This window comes from Hyla sarda, chromosome 3 (assembly GCF_029499605.1).
Source record: "Hyla sarda isolate aHylSar1 chromosome 3, aHylSar1.hap1, whole genome shotgun sequence".
Taxonomy (NCBI): domain Eukaryota; kingdom Metazoa; phylum Chordata; class Amphibia; order Anura; family Hylidae; genus Hyla; species Hyla sarda.
Window position 1 is genome coordinate 223709652 of NC_079191.1, and position 18252 is coordinate 223727903.

At 40.8% G+C, this 18252-nt stretch overlaps 1 protein-coding gene across 3 annotated transcripts in view; it reads right to left on the reverse strand.

Annotated features, from left to right (window-relative positions):
* The window catches only part of MMS22L (MMS22 like, DNA repair protein), a 143990-nt gene that overhangs the window by 19036 nt on the left and 106702 nt on the right, over nucleotides 1-18252 (reverse strand). For all 3 annotated transcript variants that reach the window (XM_056566152.1, XM_056566151.1, XM_056566153.1), the window contains 2 exons: nucleotides 3219-3394; nucleotides 2933-3083 (listed from right to left, as the gene is read on the reverse strand). In XM_056566152.1, coding sequence (XP_056422127.1) covers nucleotides 2933-3083; nucleotides 3219-3394 — 327 coding nt within the window. The remainder of the gene's footprint in view (nucleotides 1-2932; nucleotides 3084-3218; nucleotides 3395-18252) is intronic.

Here is an 18252-nt window from a genome sequence, read left to right on the forward strand (position 1 = left end):
GATAACCAGATAAATAGTGAATAGGCTAAGTGTACTACAGACTGAAAAGTTCAGAGAAACAGCTGACCGGCACTACACAATGTGAATGCATGGGATTCCTGGTGACTGCTAACACGAGGGACCAAATACGTTTGGTAGCTGGTGCTCTCTTCAAGAATGAATAGTGCGGCAAAAATCCAATACGTGGTAGCAAAGAATATGAATGGCACTCACCATATACACTGCTCAAAAAAATAAATAAAGAGAAGACTAAGATAACTCATCCTAGATCTGAATGAATGAACTAATCGTATGAACTACTTTCGTCTTTACATAGTTGAATGTGCTGACAACAAAATCACATAAAATATAGATATAGAGTCGCACTCAAAATCAAAGTGGAAAACCACACCACAGGCTGATCCAACTTAATGTCCTTAAAACAAGTCAAAATGAGGCTCAGTAGTGCGTGTGGCCTCAACGTGCCTGTATGACCTTCCTACAATGCTTGGGCATGCTCCTGGACAGTCTGTGGTGCAACATGGCGTTGGTGGATGGAGCGAGACATGATGTTCCAGATGTGCTCAATAGGATTCAGGTTGGGGAATGGGCGGGCCAGTCCATAGCATCAATGCCTTCCTCTTGCAGGAACTGCTGACACACTCTAGCCACATGAGGTCTAGCATTGTCTTGAATTAGGAGGAACCCAGGGCCAACTGCACCAGCATATCGTCTCACAAGGGGTCTGAGGATCTCATCTCGGTACCTAATGGCAGTCAGGCTACCTCTGGCAAGCATGTGGAGGGTTGTGCGGCCCCCCAAAGAAATGTCAACCCACACTATTCCTGACCCACTGCCAAGCTTCATAGTTCCAAAGTGGGCACAGGGCATACATTTATGCCCTGAGGTTAAAGGGGTTAGGGATTAAAGATAAATATAGAAAAAAAATGTATGCAGCTCACAGCAATAATGTCCGAGGTAACTGTGGTTATCCCAATCTAAGATTTGTAAATTACTTTTATTAAAAAATCTTAATCCTTTCAGTACTTATGAGCTGATGAAATTGAGTTGCTTTTCTGTCTAAGTGCTCTCTGATGACACCTGTCTCGGGAACTGTACAGAGTAGAAGCAAATCCCCATAGCAAACCTCTTCTACTCTGTACAGTTCCCGAGACAAGCAGAGATGTCAGCAGAGAGCACTGTTGCCAGACAGAAAACAACAACTCAACTTCAGCAGCTGATAATTATTGGAAAGATTTAGATTTTTTAATAGAAGTCATTTACAAATCTGTTTAACTTTCTGGAGGCAGTTGATAACATTTTTTTTTTTCCTGGAATACCCCTTCCAGGCTCGGCTGGGCTATTCCAAAATGTTATCTTCAGGTGAAGGCATGCTTTTGTGGATTTGGATGTGTGCTGTGAGTCGTTGTCGTGCTAAAAAGGTGACCTTCCTCTTCATTCTTTGTTTTTATTTTTTTAAAGGTTTTGTGCCAAAACTATAATTCCCTCAACCCTTACTAAGACCCCGGTTCCAGCTAAAGAAAACAGCCCCAAAGCATAATGCTACCACAACCATGCTTCGCTGTGGGTATGGTGTTTTTTTGGGTGACCGTGTTTTTGCACCAAAACATTCCTTTTAGGAATCATGGCCAAAAAGTTTAATTTTTGTTTCATCAGACCATAACAGATTTTCCATGTGCTTCTGGGGTGCTTTATGATTATTTATTATTTTTTTTTTTTTAAATTTCAGCTGGGCTTAGATGTTGTTATTTAAAAAAATGTATATGCAAAGCAGCTCAATCAAACCACCTTTTCAGGAAGCATTCCCTAAACATCAGTTTTTTGCACCAGTTAGAGTCTTAGAAACGGATTGGGATATAATGCCAAGCCAGAATTCTCCCCAGAAGGAAAGAGGACCCATCTATTTTACTCATATGAAGAATACGGAAGATTGCAGTCACATGTAGCACACAACCAATACTTGCAAGAGAATAGTTAAAGTTATAGGTCACATTAAAAGGTTGAAAAAGTTGTGACATGATTTAGATCATGTCTCATTCGTTAACATGACAAGAATCTGGTATTTTAACAGTGTTTTTATATCCACTGTGTGTATGTGTTTGTATATACATCTACTTTATCTATATATTTATTATACACATCCAGTAGAGAAAGCCAGAAAAGACAATGACCGCAAAATACAATGCAACTGATGCTGACATATAGTATGCTTATAAAATACATGCATATTTTAAAACTGTAGCATGTGTTACTGAAATACAGATGCATGCAGATGTACGTCTTTGTAGTTCAAGTTCTTACCTAGGAGACATTTCATCATTTATGGTACAAAAATACTAGTGCAATATTCAAATAATAGTAAAGATATACTGATGAAATTTCATCTGTATTATGTCCAGGTTTTAGACCCATATAATACAAAAATTACAGTAATAAAAAAATCTAGTGTAACTACAGAATTTTATTAAATGACAACATTTTGCACCAATTAAACGAAAACTGACAGTTTCACCGCACTAACCTGCTGTTACAGTGACACTGACGACAACCACTTTTGTCTGCGATCCGTGTCTCGTTGTTCCGGTAGGTTGTAGCACGGGTAGGGCTTCGTGACGTCACTGCTGCTGTTTATCGGCTGGGAAGGACGTCAAGAAGCTCCACCCATGCCTACCACCCGAATGGAGGGAAAGGATGAACATACCAGAACAAAGAGCGCAGATCGCAGACACGCGAGTATGGTTGTCAGTGTCACCTACACTTCCTGCCTGTAACAGCAGGTTAGTGCGGTGACACAGGTGACCGTTTTCCTTCAAGAACACTGAAAACTGCAAGAATACTTAGCTAAAGTATGTGTTGTGCACTTGTAATATATTAAAAAAATAGAGCCAATATTGCACAGACATTTGTCTTTGATCCAAGAGATTGTGCTTACCTGTTGGGAATTAAGTGGCTTAGGTAACGGGATACTAATTGAGGTGTGACCATATCATCCCAGCCGTAAAGTTGCATCATTGACACAAAAGGCTGGGGTTGCAGATCAGGCGGGGCACTGCTGGGCATGTCCAAAGCAAGAAGTGTGAATCCTGTTAATCAAAAAGCCAATTTTAGGACATCTAAAACTATTTACCATGTCAAGATAGTTATTATAATTGTACGTATCATTATTTCCAGATCTTTACTACATTACACTGAGCAAGAAAACAGGCAAGGGTACATACCTGCTGCTGTGTCAGCTAACTGGGAGGGTGGGGTTTGTGAAAGTCTCAAACTTTTCAAGAAAGGGAAAAAATTTCTCCAGAGAGCACCTGCAACTGCTAGATGGCGCTCCTTTGCCACTGACCGTGCATGAGTCCCTGCGTTCCCATGTCCTTGGGCTGCACGGTTGTGGATGTTTCTGAGAAAAGATATAAAGAGGTGTTTCGGCAGATTCATATACAACTTGACATTACACAAATACACTTCATATAAAAAAAAAAAAAAATTCAGAATACATGTATTTCCTGATAAAACAGATTTGACTGCTGACAGCTCCTGGCAGTCAGTCAATCAATCTTGTTGGTATATAGCTTGTGTAAATACACATAAGTACATGACTGCTGTGATAAATCAATACATAAGCTTAGGTTAAAGTGTCCCTCAATTACATCCATGAATATACATTGCATTTCTGATCAAAACTAACCCTTTCATAATACTTTCCTGATTTGTAACAAAGATGGCAACGTCTATGCTGTGTATTGCTTATATAAAGAGGGGGAGAAAGAGTAGATGCCACCATGTGCAGCATGTGATAGTCTGCAAAGGAGCACCCACTGTAACAAGAGACGTAACAAGGAAACCTTAACGAAGCATGGTTGCAAATTTAAAACAATCCTTTTTATCAAGATAGAAAGAAAACCCACTTCAAACTGAAAAACATCTTTCTGCCTCCATGACAGAATGCACACTGGATTAAGAAGGAACTCCGTAGTGAAGACCACACACACCATTATTCTGGTGGGGATTCATATGCCCCCACTTTTAGTAAGCTTGAGATCTTCTTAGTATCTTTACTAGAGTATCATAGACCAGCTCCTCTGCATAATGCTGGACTCAGATGTCTCCGAAGCAGAGACCCTGTTCCAGTGAGTAAATCTGGTGGTTACACATGCACATATAAGCATGCTTAGGTCGATAATGTTAAAGGGGTACTCCGGTGCAAAACATATCCCCTATCAAAAGCATAGGGGATAAGATGTTAGATCGTGGTGGTCCAGCTGCTGAGGACCCCCACAATCTACGGGCCGGCAGCAGCGGCGCCCGGAACACATAAGCGTAGAGCTCCTGTGTTCGTTTTGCCACGCCCCCTCCATCACGCCTATGGGAGGGGGCATGGCGGCTAGTACGTAGCAATCCCGCCTCCTCCCATAGACCTGAATGGAAGGGGTGCAAGGGGTGCGGCGGCTGTAGTCGCCAGTCATCTGGCACGAAGATTTCGCTCCATGCACGGATGAACGGGGTGCCACACCAGCAATCGCAGAGGTCCCCAGCGGGCGGATCCCCATGATCTAACATCTTATCTTCTATCCCTATGATATGGGATAAGAAGTTTTGCACCGGAGTACCATTTTAAAAGCATTACGGTTATGAAAAACTTTTGACATGTCGCTCAAACGTAAAAATGTATTTATTGCACTGGGTCTTACCCCTGAGACCCAATGCAATCCTGAGATATAATCCAGGGAAGTGGGCGGCATTGCACTCTGCACCCTGGCTGGCTGAGAGATCCAACCTTTTCTTGGCAAAGAGATCTATGAAGAGAAAAGGACGGTTCTCCCAGGCAGCTGAACGCAATGCCGCCCACTTTCCTTGCCAAGAACTTACATTCGCAGCAGCTCTCAGGAAAGAAACCTTTTTTTTTTTTTAATGAAAATACAGCTTTAAAATAACAAGGGGCATCTTAGCTGGGCAAGGAGACACCACAGAATATGATCTTTGACAAATCTCTGGCTTCCTTATAAAAAACCCAATTACCAAGCTCGCACTCAAAGCCTGGAAACAATAAATAAGCAGCTTTTATCAATGAAACAAGACAGACTGTCAGGGATGACATTCAAACTTCCCTCTATAACTGGTCCCCTATGGTAACAGTGGAGCCTGCAGCTACCCCTAATATTTCTAATGTGTCTTTCATATCTAATGGGTCAAAAAATAAATAAAAATTAATAAATACTTTATTCGAAATCCTTCCAGTCAGTAGAGGAATTATAATTTTTTACCATTTTACAGAGGAAGAGAAAAACGACTTCTTTTGTTTCAAGAACACGGATAAAAATTCTATTTACATTGAGGAGAAAACAAAACAAACAAAAAAAAAAGTTCATAATCAAAGGTTTGTGGGCTTAAGAGGCTGGGAAAAAGTGTGATTCTGTTAAGCTTCTTTCACACTGCCGTTACGAGACGGCAGTGTGACGACCATCGGGGGAGCAGGGAAGAATAGCGGAAGAAAAAAAAAAAAAAAATACTGCTTGTGTAGACTTTCTCCCACTACAAAATAGCGGCACCCGACCGACCCCATTTTAGTAAATGGGATAGATCGGGCCATTGCCCATTGTGCCCAGTCCGGATAACTAGCATTAAAGGCTAAAAAAAAAAAAAGCCTAAGCCATTTTTGGTTGGAGCCCAAGTGTCAACCGAAGTGTCAATTTTTTTGGAACCTCTAGCCACAGTTTAATGGATACTCCCACGGTTCTTTTACTACAAGGGTAAAAGAACCGTGGGAGTATCCATTAAACTGTGGCTAGATGTTCCAATAAAATTGACGCTTAGGTTGCCAATGAGTCTAAAAAAAGGACCTTACATTTTCATGCCTATCCTATGAATATGAAAACAAGCCTTCTAGAAGAGAACCTTCTGCAGACCAGGAGTCTCGGAATATCTGGATTATACACATAGAAAAGTCTGTTTTTTTTTCTTTAGCAATCCAGAAGCTGTTCCTATGGATTCTCTTGTACTCTAAAAAAAAAAAATTATGTTTATTCTTCCAGTAGAGAAATTGTTCTCCCTCTTGATGAGCTCAAGAGTTTTCAGGAGTTAAATTCTTCCTCCATAAGAGGCCCTGTGAATCCTTTGCTCCGTGACATCTTGCATACAGGTAATTCCAGTAAGCCTGGTCCACTTTAGTGTCTCATTCTGTCCAGATGAAACACAGACCTCTCTGGTCTTGTGAAATAGAATCTTTTTTAATTAGTCAGGAAATCTTAAAATTGGTGGGGAAAAAAAAAAAAAAAAAAAACAGTAAGGTGTTTGTTGGCAAGAACAACTGAAAATCCCTATTTTCACAGAGTGGAGTACAGATCCATACAGAAGAGTAGAGAAACTAATTTCAAGCAACCTGGCCACAATGGATAAGGAATCAATCCTCAAATTTGAGAGAACTAGGAGCAGCCTGTGAGCCCTCCAAGGTAACAGAAAATCTAATCTGAGGGAAACATGTTTATACCCTCTCAGACAACGTGACGATATCTTACCTTCGCCATCGTGGGGGCAAAAAACACAGCAAACTAATAATGTTTCTCAAAGATCTTCATTTGGGCAAAGAACCATAATGCATCATGCAAAGGGCACCGCGAGTTCTCATTTTAAGCAGGTACCATCTTAAATCCAGGGGAACTGAGCCTAAATAAGGTGGTTTTCAAAAACTGTTATAAATGGGGTATCCCTCAAGTAGACCTCTTTGTGACTTGCAAAAACTAGGGTAAAAAAGTTTCTTGTACGGAGCAGATGCATTGGTGATTCTATGGAAGTTTGAGCTTATGTTTTCCCTCAAATTCCTATTCTTCAGAGGGTTATTAAAACGATCATTCAGGGAAATATGACAATCATTTTGATTTCTCCATACTAAGGTTTGGAACCTTAAAAGATCTTACTACCTCCTGACTAAGACCTGCAGACCACCAAAATTGCTAAGCAATGGTCTATCTTCTGACATTGAGACCTTACAAAAGTCATAAACCAGTAACAGTGGCCATATACTTTAAAGTATGAAAAATGTGTGAAGCTTCTTCCCTTTCCCTGAGTAAACCGGATATCCCAGTACCCTTGAGGTCCAAATTCCAACTTTATCTTTACTATTTCATACTAAGTTAGCATTTCATAGATTGATGCAAAGATTGATCATAGCAGCACCAAACTAAACCCTAGGATCAAAAATCTACAGTAGTTCCTGACAGGGGTTTAATAAGTCCTTCCAAAAGGAGATTCAAATCCTAATTTGAACTTCTTCCTAAAGCAAGTCAAAAATACTTATGGAAAATACTTTTATTACTACAGCTAGGAGAGTAAGTACTACAGCTTAGGGCAGTGGTCGGCAAGCTGCAGTTCGCGAGCCACATGCGGCTCTTGCAGTGCGGTCGGGCCGCGGCGGCCGCCCATGCACACCGGTAACATACAAGGGCCTGATACTAGTATCAGGCCCTTGTATGCAGAGCAGCATCGGTCGCATAGTGCCGACCACTGCTGTATACTAAAAAATCAGGGTGCCTCCAGCTGTTGTGAAACTACAACTCCCAGCATGCCCGGACCGGCAAAGGCTGTCCGGGCATGCTGGTAGTTGTAGTTTCACAACAGCTGGAGGCCCCCTGGTTTTTAGTATACAGTATTAGTTTTTACCTGCTCTGGCCGGCCTCCGCCTGCAGCCGCACACGGGAGCCGGCCCAGGCAGACATAAGGATGTCCGCCGGTCACTTACCATTCACCGCCCGTCGCGCGTCCTCCTCCGGTCCTCCGCCTCTCTATGGTTGTACGCACGGGACCTCAGTGACGTCCCGTGCGTACAACCATAGAGGCGCAGGAGGACCGGAGGAAGATGCGCCCTGGCCGAAGCCTGGTAAGTGACTGGCGGCACGTCATCTTCAGTGTTCCAGTCACCACTCCTCCATAGGCCATAGCAGTAGATGGTGACCCTGGGCCGGTGACCGGAACACTGTGGGGGGCAGTATACAGACATACACTGTATATGGCTTGAAGCTGTATGTCTGTGGGGGGGGGGGGGGTAGCTGCCTACCATTGTGGGGGAACTATACTGCCAACTATTGTGGGGGGGGGGGGGGGGGGAAGCTGCCTACCATTGTGAGAGAACTATACTGCCAACTATTGTGGGGGCACTATACTGCCAACTATTGTGGGGGGGGGGAGCTGCCTACCATTGTGGGGGAACTATACTGCCAACTATTGTGGGGGGGGGGAGCTGCCTACTATTGTGGGGGAGCTGCTGACCTAATGTGGGAGAGCTGCCTACTATTGTGGGGGAACATGCTGCCTACCTAATGTGGGGGGAACTATACTGCCTACCTAATGTGGGGAGGGGGGGGGGGGGACTACAAGGTACCGTACATCACGGTAGGAGGGGTAGTCTTATACTGCGTGTATATCCCAAACTCTATATTTTAACTGTGAAAGTTGGGGGTCGTCTTATACGCCGGCATATGTGAGGGGCACATGTCAGGGGGCATTATACGTGGGGGCACATGACAGGGGGCATTATATGTGAGGGGCACATGTCAGGGGGGCATTATATTGTAAGGGGCACAGGACATGGGGTATTATATATAAGGGGCACAAGTCAGGGGGACATTATATGTGAGGGGCACATGTCAGGGGGCATTATATGTGGGGGCACATGACAGGGGGCATTATAAGTGAGGGGCACATGTCAGAGGGGCATTATATTGTGAGGGGCACAGGACATGGGGAATTATATATAAGGGGCATATGTCAGGGGGGCATTATATATGAGGGGCACATGGCAGGGGGGCATTATATGTGGGGGCAAATGACAGGAACCCCCGTCTTATTGAAACTAAAACTTATTGAAACTAAAAACAGTGTACCATCCTATGTATTTTCGGTTTTAAAAATGTGGCTCTCAAAATAAATTTCAATCGTGATTTTGGCGAGCTTTGGCTCAGTTGAAAAAAAAGGTTGCCCACCACTGGCTTAGGGCACTCTTCTCTTACTGCCCTTGACCCCTCTTTGCTGTCTAAAATAGTTTCTAACTATAGTGCTCCCTTCAAAGTGATGTGGAATCTTTTGGTGCTATGATTAATTATTACAGTGGAAATAAGATCTACCCTTTGGGAAGAAAAGTTGTTGTCCCACCCTAACATAATATTGACAGACATTTATCAAGAGATTTAGTAAAAATGTTATGTCGCACCTGCGACTACACGATTTTTCGTGCGTCATTTTGACTGGAAAGCGAGAAAAGCAAGTTTTCCAAAACTTAACTACGTAGTAATTTTTAAATGGACTACGGGTAGTCTGGTATTTATTAACTGCGGCAGTCGCAACTGCGCAACAAGGTTAAAAATTTACTAAAATTTACTCCAGCTCAAACATGGAGCAGAAAAAGCTACTACCAAAGTAAAAAAAGAAAAAATTGCTTACGTGAAAGAAAATTAATCAATAGGCTGAAACCAGTTGATAAATAAGTCACACACAAGCAAAAAAAAAAAGTAAAGAAAAAAAATGTACTAAAAAAAAGGAATACATACATAAGCAAACATTGATAAATGTCCCTCATTATGTCTACTATAATGTGATCATAGAGATTGGACATCCATACTATTGTTGCTACAAATTCTTTATGACAGGACCAGGAATTTAACCCTCCTTATATTGTACTTTTTCCTAGTAGTGATTAGTTATTATTCACTGGTGGTAAAATAAAGGGAAGGAGCTTTTAGCCTCGTGTTTTTCCTGTCCCTTCTAGGACCAATGAGCATACTCCGATGGTGCTGCCATGGAGGATTCATAGAAACTGCATTACCAGTAAAATTAATCCTTTCTCCATGGAAAATATATTATCCATCAAAGGGGTTACCTAGCCTGTAAAAATACAGTGTTCACATCTGTGCTGGAGCTATAGTCAGAGAGTTAAGTCACAGAATCCGTTTAAAGTGGTACTCTGGCCCTAATACATCTTATCCCCTATCCATTTTATCCCCTATCAATCTTATCCCCTATGGGAGGGGGCGTGACGGCCGTGCGGAGAGCTCGCAAAGGTGGGTGCTGAATGACAGATTGCGGGGGTCCCCAGCGGAGGTGTCAGGCCCAAGGCCTGATTATTAAAATCCTATATGTGTATTTGAATTATAACTGTGTGTGACGGATTATCCAAGACATGGGTGAGAGGTCATTCAGACAGTGAATCCCTTTTGTGTATTGCATTTTATTGGGGGTCTGGCTGTTTGTATCTTTGAAGTCAGAGGCCCTTTGAAGAAACAGAGATGCCCCCCTGGTGGGATCAGAGGGGAGGGGGGAATGGAGTCTCCCTCCAAAAAGGCAGATATATAATATTTTACAATGCTAGACTCAGGGTGTTCAATGCTGTGCAACAAGCTGACAAGACCATCCTAAGAACAGCTGGAACTCACTCTCATGGACTGCTTTATCAGCATGCTGTAAGAACTTCATCTTTTGTTTTCTGAACTCGCCTTGCCAAAAGCCTTCATATTTTTGTAACTGTATGTCATTTGTTTCTGTATTTTTATATAGTCAGCACTGTGATACTTTTTATCAGATTAAATGTTTAATTAATCAGCTCTGGTCTTTGATCTCTAAATATATGAGCTCACCTTTCTGAAGGCAGCTCTGGTGGAAACACGTTTATCTAATGGTTAATTTGGTGACTTTGCTGGGACTAGTAGTGGATACCCAGAGGTCTGTCAGCTTTAACCCTTGCACCATCACACTCTAATGTCTTGGCTGGACCAATAGGGTGTGATCGTGACAGGAGGGACCCCCGCGATCTGTCATTCAGCAGAAAAAAAAGAAATAAAGTTGTGCACAGAAAAAACCTAATTGAATGGTAAAGGTAAAAAGAACGCTTACAACATGGTTTTACTTTCCCAAGGATAAAATGATGCCTTGCTATATTCTAATGAGTTAAAAGAAAAAACTTTGCAGATCTCTGCATTCCCTTCAGCAGGACAAGCACAAGATTTCCTAATGCGTTTTAGAAAATGATATTACATGACTGCGTCCACATCTTTGTTAGTATAGCAAGGACAAACGTTGCAGCCATACAAACCATCTTCCTTCTGCAGACAATGTGGCATGAATTCAATAATACACTCAATTTTCTTTGATTCCTCTAGTACCGTGCTCGCTACTTAATCTAATTTGGAAGTTGTGACTTTCTAGAGGTTTAATAGAGATATGTCTGCAGGGAATCAATGTTCCCTGAAAAGGGGGGAGGGGAGAAAAGGCATTAACAAATTTGTCTGGCAGAGCCAGATTTAAAGCATTACTGCGGTAGGCTGATGAACTAAACATGCTTATTAAAAACAATCTGCAGGAACGCACCAGCATTGCTGTTTCCATTTATCTTCTGGTCAACCTTATTCTGTGCAGAACTACATTTCGTTTATTCAATTCCATCAACAGCTTAGATATCTATCCGATAACCAAGTTACATGACTAGATGCATAACAGTTTGTTGGAACAAGTTATAGATACCGTATTTAGTTATTGTTAGCATTTGGCCTCAGTGGTTAAAGTTTTAACAAAACGTTCACCGTGCTCTAGTGTAGACTGTACATAAACATTTTTTTTTTAAAGTTGCATGATTTTTCAGATTACACAAAGTGTACTTCACAATATATTTTGTTACACATTAAATTATATCTGCATAAATAATGTCAGAAGCACACACTGTATTTTCAGTTATTTTTGTACTAATATATATATATATATATATATATATATATATATATATATATAAATAAATTGCAGACCTAGTTTGAAAAAAAAAAAAAAATAAAGTAGAAATTTCTACTCCAGTCTCCCAGCCTTTAGCAAGATAATATACAGATTTGGTGTACATTTTACCATAAAGGCTTCTTTTGGTTCACTATCGGAAGAGAAAAATGACTTATAGGGCATGTTCACATGTAGCAAATTTGCTGAGAAAGTTGCATAGAAAATCAAATTAAGGTGAACGGTGTTGTTCTGGAGCATGTACATCGATTTGTTTACAAAAACAAAATCATACAAGGCAAACAGACATGCCATACATAAAGCATGCAGTGTTGTGAAAAAAAGAAACCACTCTTCTCTATCTTCTATGGTTTTTAAGCAATTTTCTAACACGGCTGATTAGACAGACCATCCAGAAGATTGTATATATCTTACTCTATTCCTTTAGACTGCAGCTGTAGTAAAGATCTGATTGTATTCACTACAAAAATTTTTTAGATCACACTGAAACCCTAATCTAAGGCCACATTCACACAAGGGATTTCAGTACATATTTGATGGCAAATTTTTTGACCCATTATATTCAACGGGAATTCATATAATATTGTCCTTAAGGACCCTTGACATACGCGTACGTCATGACACCCTTTTACTTAAGCAGAATTCCGGACCCGGGCGGGGATCGGACCGGGATGCCTGCTGAAATCATTCAGCAGGCATCAACTGGCTGGACCAGGCTCTATCAATGGATCGCAGAACACACAGATCAATTGAGTTCAATAGAACTCTATTCATCTGTATGAGGAATCTAATGATTTCTCCTAAAAGTCCAATAAAGAGTAAAAAAAAAAAAAAAAAAAGTTTTAATAAAAGTTTAAAAGACACACATTAACCCCTTTCATATTAAAAGTTCAAATCCCCGCTTTTTCCTATATAAAAACATATCAACATAATAAAAATAAACCTATTTGGTATCGCTGCGTGCATATTTGTACGACCTATTAAAATATAACATTATGTATCCCGTACGGTAAATGTAAAAAAAATACAAAACAACAGAATTGCAATTTTTATAATATCCCCAGAAAAAAAGATAAAAAGCGATTAAAAAGTCAGATCTATACTAAAATGTTACCGATACAAAAAACAGATTATGGCGCAAAAATTAGCCCTCATACAGAGTGGTATGCGGGAAAAAAAAAAAGTTACAGGGGTCAAAAAATGGCATTTAAAAAAATTCGAAAAAGTTCCGAATGTTTTTAAAATTAGTAAAACATGACGTAAATTATACAAATCTGGTATCACTGTAATCAGGCGGCCTAAAGTATGAAACTAACATGTTATCTGACCTCAAGGTAAATGGCGTAGAAAAGAAAACCACCAAATCTGCAAAATTATCTTTTACTATTTCAATTTCACTTCACCATAGATATATATATATATATATATATATATATATATATATATATATATATATATTTTTTTTTTTTTTGGTCCAGAGAATATGTTATGGAACAATTAAAAGGTATCATTATAGTAGGTAGTTATGGCTATAATAGGGCGAAGAGGAAAAAACGAGAGTGTAAGGGTGCGTTCCCACAGGGCGTATATGCAGCGTATTTGACGCTGCGCAAAATTTAAGGCAGCAGCGGGAAATACGCTGTGTATCCCTTGCTCACTATACACGCAGGGCTTTCCGGCAGCAGCCTTTTGTGTGCAGTGAGTTTTGGAGGCGGAGCCGCGCGTCACAGACACTCCGGCACACGGCCCCGCCTCTAAAACTCACTATACGCGTAGGGCTGCCATCGGAAAGCCCTGTGTGTATAGTGAGCAAGGAATAGGCAGCGTATTTCCCGCTGCTGCCAAACATTTTGTGCAGCGTCAAATACGCTGCATATACGCCCTGTGGGAACGCACCCTAAAAGTGAAAATTGGTCCGGACAAATGGATCGTCATGAGGGACAAGCAGATTTTGCTCCATTTTAGTCCCGTGGACAAGTAGTTTGTTTTAGAAAATTTCCACACCCCTGCAAGTGTTTAACCCCTTAAGGGTTTTTCCGTTTTTGCATTTTTTCCTCATCACCTTCTAAAATTCATAACACTTTCAATTTTGCACATAAAATTCCATAAGATGGCTTATTTTTTGCGCCACCAATTCTACTTTGCAGTGACAGTCATTTTACCCAAAAATCCACGACGAAACGGAAAAAAAAATTCATTGTGCGGCAAAATTTTTGGGGGCTTCCGTTTCTACGCAGTGCATTTTTGGGTAAAATTGACACCTTATCTTTATTCTGTAGGTCCATACGCTTAAAATGATACCCTACTTATATAGGTTTGATTTTGTCGTACTTATGAAAAAAATCATAACTACATGCAGGAAAATGTATATGTTTAAAATAGTCATCTTCTGACCCCTATAACTTTTTATTTTTCAGCGTTTGGGCCTGTATGGTGGCTCATTTTTTGCGCCGTGTTCTGAAGTTTTTATCGGTACCATTTTTGCATTGATTGGACTTTTTGATCGCTTTTTATATGATATAAAAAGTGACCAAAAATAAGCTATTTTGGACTTTTGAATTTTTTTTGCATACGCCATTGACCATGCGGTTTAATTAACAATATATATTTATAGTTCGGACATTTACGCACGCGGCGATACCACATGTTTATTTTTATTTATACAGGTTTTTTTTTTATGGGAAAAGGGGGGTGATTCAAACTTTTATTGGGAAGGGGTTAAAGGACCTTTATTAACTTTTTTCCACTTTTTTTTTTTGCAGAGTTATAGCTCCTATAGGGAGCTATAGCACTGCACACACTGATTTGTTTACCCTGATCCCTGCAAAGCCATAGCTTTGCATGGATCAGCGTTTCTAGGGGCCCGAATGCTATAGCCTGTAGCTCAGGCTTGGAGCAATCAAATGCCAAACGGACGCGACGTATCGCGATAGTATCGTTAAGCCCAACTGAGCTGCCGGGAAGCTTTTACTTTCGTTTTGGATGCAGCGATCAACTTTGATCGTCGCTTCTGAAGGGTTAATAGCGCGCGGCACAACGATCTGTGCCACACCCTATTAGCCCAGGGTCCTGGCTGCTAATGATAGTGATGCGGGGTCACGAGGTGACCCCGTTTTAAACACCGGGACCGGGTGCACAGGTACGCCCTGCGACCTTAAGAGGTTAAACAGCTCTTTTTTGTTATGGAAATGGACGGTGTGTCTCATGCTGGAATGATGCAATCATTAAAGGGGTTGTCCAATGATAAAAGCTAGTTGGTCTATTTAATGAACATTTATTGATAAAGGTTATTTTACCTGCTGTGGTCTTTCATGCTTTCCTTTTGTTTTGAGCAAACTGTCTGCTCTGCTCTTTAGACCAATGTCCACTCAGGTGTACATCCTGTAGCAGACTTCCCATTCCTGTGTACTATACACACTAGCTGGGAATTTGGCCGACTTTCTCTCCCTGCAACTACACATTCTTGACTTTAACACCTCCGACATAGTAGGAGGAAGTAAGAGTTGGCTGAGTTTACATCTAGCATTTCCTGTGCACAGGAACAGAAAACCTGTTACAGAATGTACACCAGACAGGACGTTAAGCTGAATACAACAAGAGAAGGAAAGCATTAGAGACATCATAGGACAACCGCTTTATTGTAAAGCAACTGTAGAATAAAGTACTGGAAAGAGATTCATCAAAACCTATCCAAAGCAAAAAGTTGACCAGTTGCACATAACCAATTAGGTTGCTTCTTTCAGTTTTATAAAAGCCTCTGAAAAAAAAAAAGACTGGATCTGATTGGTTGGTGTGGGCAACTTTTATATTATTGTGAGTGCTGCCGACTCAGACACTGAGATGAACAAACATGGATTTGGTGAGATGACACTTTCGCCTCAATAGTACTATTTTTTCCTATTTTTTTTCCTCCCTCTAGATGCCTATTTTTGTTGGCTTAAAAAAAAAAAAAAGACTAACAAAAAGGGAGAACTAAAATTTAAAGCATGCTTTAAGAGGATGAGCACAGTTTTACCTCTTCTCCATGTCATTTCAAAGCATTTACATCATTCACACAAGAGGAAGAGGCAGGGAGCATTAACTAGCCCCAATTGGCTACAATAGGGTTTAGAGAGATTACAAAACAAGGCCATAATAAAGCAGAACATTTAATTTTCTTCAACTTACTCCTATTTGTTTTAAGTCTCTGTATATGCAATATGCCATTGAAAACCCTGGCTGCAGAACAGCCTTTGCTTTGGCTTCAACTCAACCCTACAACACAGACTGTGAAGAATTAGGCTACTTGTGCAGAGTAAATTGATGATACTTGATAAACAGTCTCTGTTGTAAACCCCTTAGGAGGTGCAAAGCCACACTGGTTGGCATTAGACCAGATAAGCAGTCAAACCAGCTGTAATCTCATTTAGACCTGTGCTGATCCTCCAGTCCTTTCATTCTGTAGGATCAAAGCAGAACCACTGTGGATGCTGCTGCATCTATGCGACAGGCATATCACAAATACACCCCCTTGAAGCCTGTCTACACATAATCTTCTCAGAGCTGGCACAATCAATGGGTTTCAGAATTCATTACTCTTCCTGACAGGGTACAAATACATGAAGTTGCTAGAAAAATAAACTACTGTACAAAGATGACCCATTTAATTTCTCCAGGAATTGGCCTGAGCTAGACTACAATTTACAAACCGAAAGGGGAGAAGGTGCTCTCATGTGCAGGATTCCAAGTAATCCCACAGGGAGGAGGAGGATGGCCTCTTACCAAAGTTGGTTGTGTAGCGTACACAACGCGAAGCACATCTGCAGTAAGCTCTGACTGCAGCCGTCCTTTCCCAGGGTAGCATGGACTATAAGAAGGACTTCAGAAACTAACAGGATACCCGGCGCTATTCAGATAAAAAAAATGCATGGATCCGTGGATATATCAGAAGAGTAGCTTTATTCTAACATTATTCAAAAGCCTTATAAGAGGCATAACCTCTATGTCAAAGCGTAAAAATATTCAACAATTAGCCAAAGAAGTTAAAAATAACGCACATTTGTAGTAGAACTCTACAATATGAACAGGTACCTAAAAACAGCGCTGGAACACACCTCTATGTGAATATATGCATGCTCCATATATAAATGCATGAAAGCAATATCCATCCGCTAAATGAGAGCAATATCATTCCGCTCCATGTGAACAAGTACCTGAAACAGGCGTCACCACCAATCTCATTCCGCTCCATGCAGAATAGAACGGTCATGGGTGAGTAACACAACATATTAACCCCTTAACGACCCAGGACGTAAATGTACATCCTGGTGATGTGGTACTTAACGCACCAGGACGTACATTTACGTCCTGAGCATAACCGAGGGCATCGGAGCGATGCCGGCACCATGCGCGGCAGGTCCCGGCTGTGGATCGCAGCCAGGGACCCGCCGGTAATGGCAGACACCTGCGATCCTGCAGATGCAGATCACGGCATCTGCAGCATCGCGGTCACTTAACAGGATGATCGGATCGCCCGCAGCGCTGCCGCGGTGATCCGATCATCCTGCACGGCAGACGGAGGTCCCCTCCCCTGGCTCCGCTGCCTTCTGTGAGTCTTCTGCTCTGATCTGCCTTCCCGCAAACCAGAGCAGAAGATGACCGATAACCCTGATCAGTGCTATGTCCTATACATATAGCACTGAACAGGATTAGCAATCGAATGGTTGCTATAAATAGTCCCCCATGGGGGATAATAAAAAGTAAAAAAAAATGTGAAAAACCCCCTCCCCCAATAAAAATGTATATTGTCCCATTTTCCCTATTTTACCCCCAAAAAGTGTAAAAAAAATTTATATACATATTTGGTATCGTCGCGTGCGTAAATATCCGTACTATTAAAATAAAAATGGAAATGTAAAAAAAAAAAAAAAAAAAGTCCAAAATAGCTGCTTTTTTTTTATAACATTTTATTCCCCCCAAAAAATAAAAAAATTTACTAAAAGTTTTGTATAAGCAAATATGGTATTAATAAAAAAGTACAGATCATGGCGCAAAAAATGAGCCCTCATACCACCGCTTATACGGAAAAATGAAAAAGTTATAGGTCTTCAAATTAGAGGGATTTTAAATGTACTAATTTGGTTAAAAAGTTTGCGATTTTTTTTAAGCGCAACAGTAATAGAAGAGTGTATAATCATGGGTATCATTTTAATCGTATTGACCCAGAGAATAAAAAACACATGTCATTTTTACCATAAATTGTACGGCGTGAAAACAAAACCTTCCAAAATTTGCAAAATTGCAGTTTTCTTTTTAATTTCCCCACACAAAGTGTTTTTTTGGTTGCGCCATACATTTTATGGTAAAGTGAGTGATTGCATTACAAAGGACAACTGGTCACGCAAAAAACAAGCCCTCATACTAGTCTGTGGATGAAAATATAAAAGAGTTATGATTTTTTGAAGGGGAGGAGGAAAAAAATGAAAGCGTAAAAATAAAATTGTCTGAGTCCTT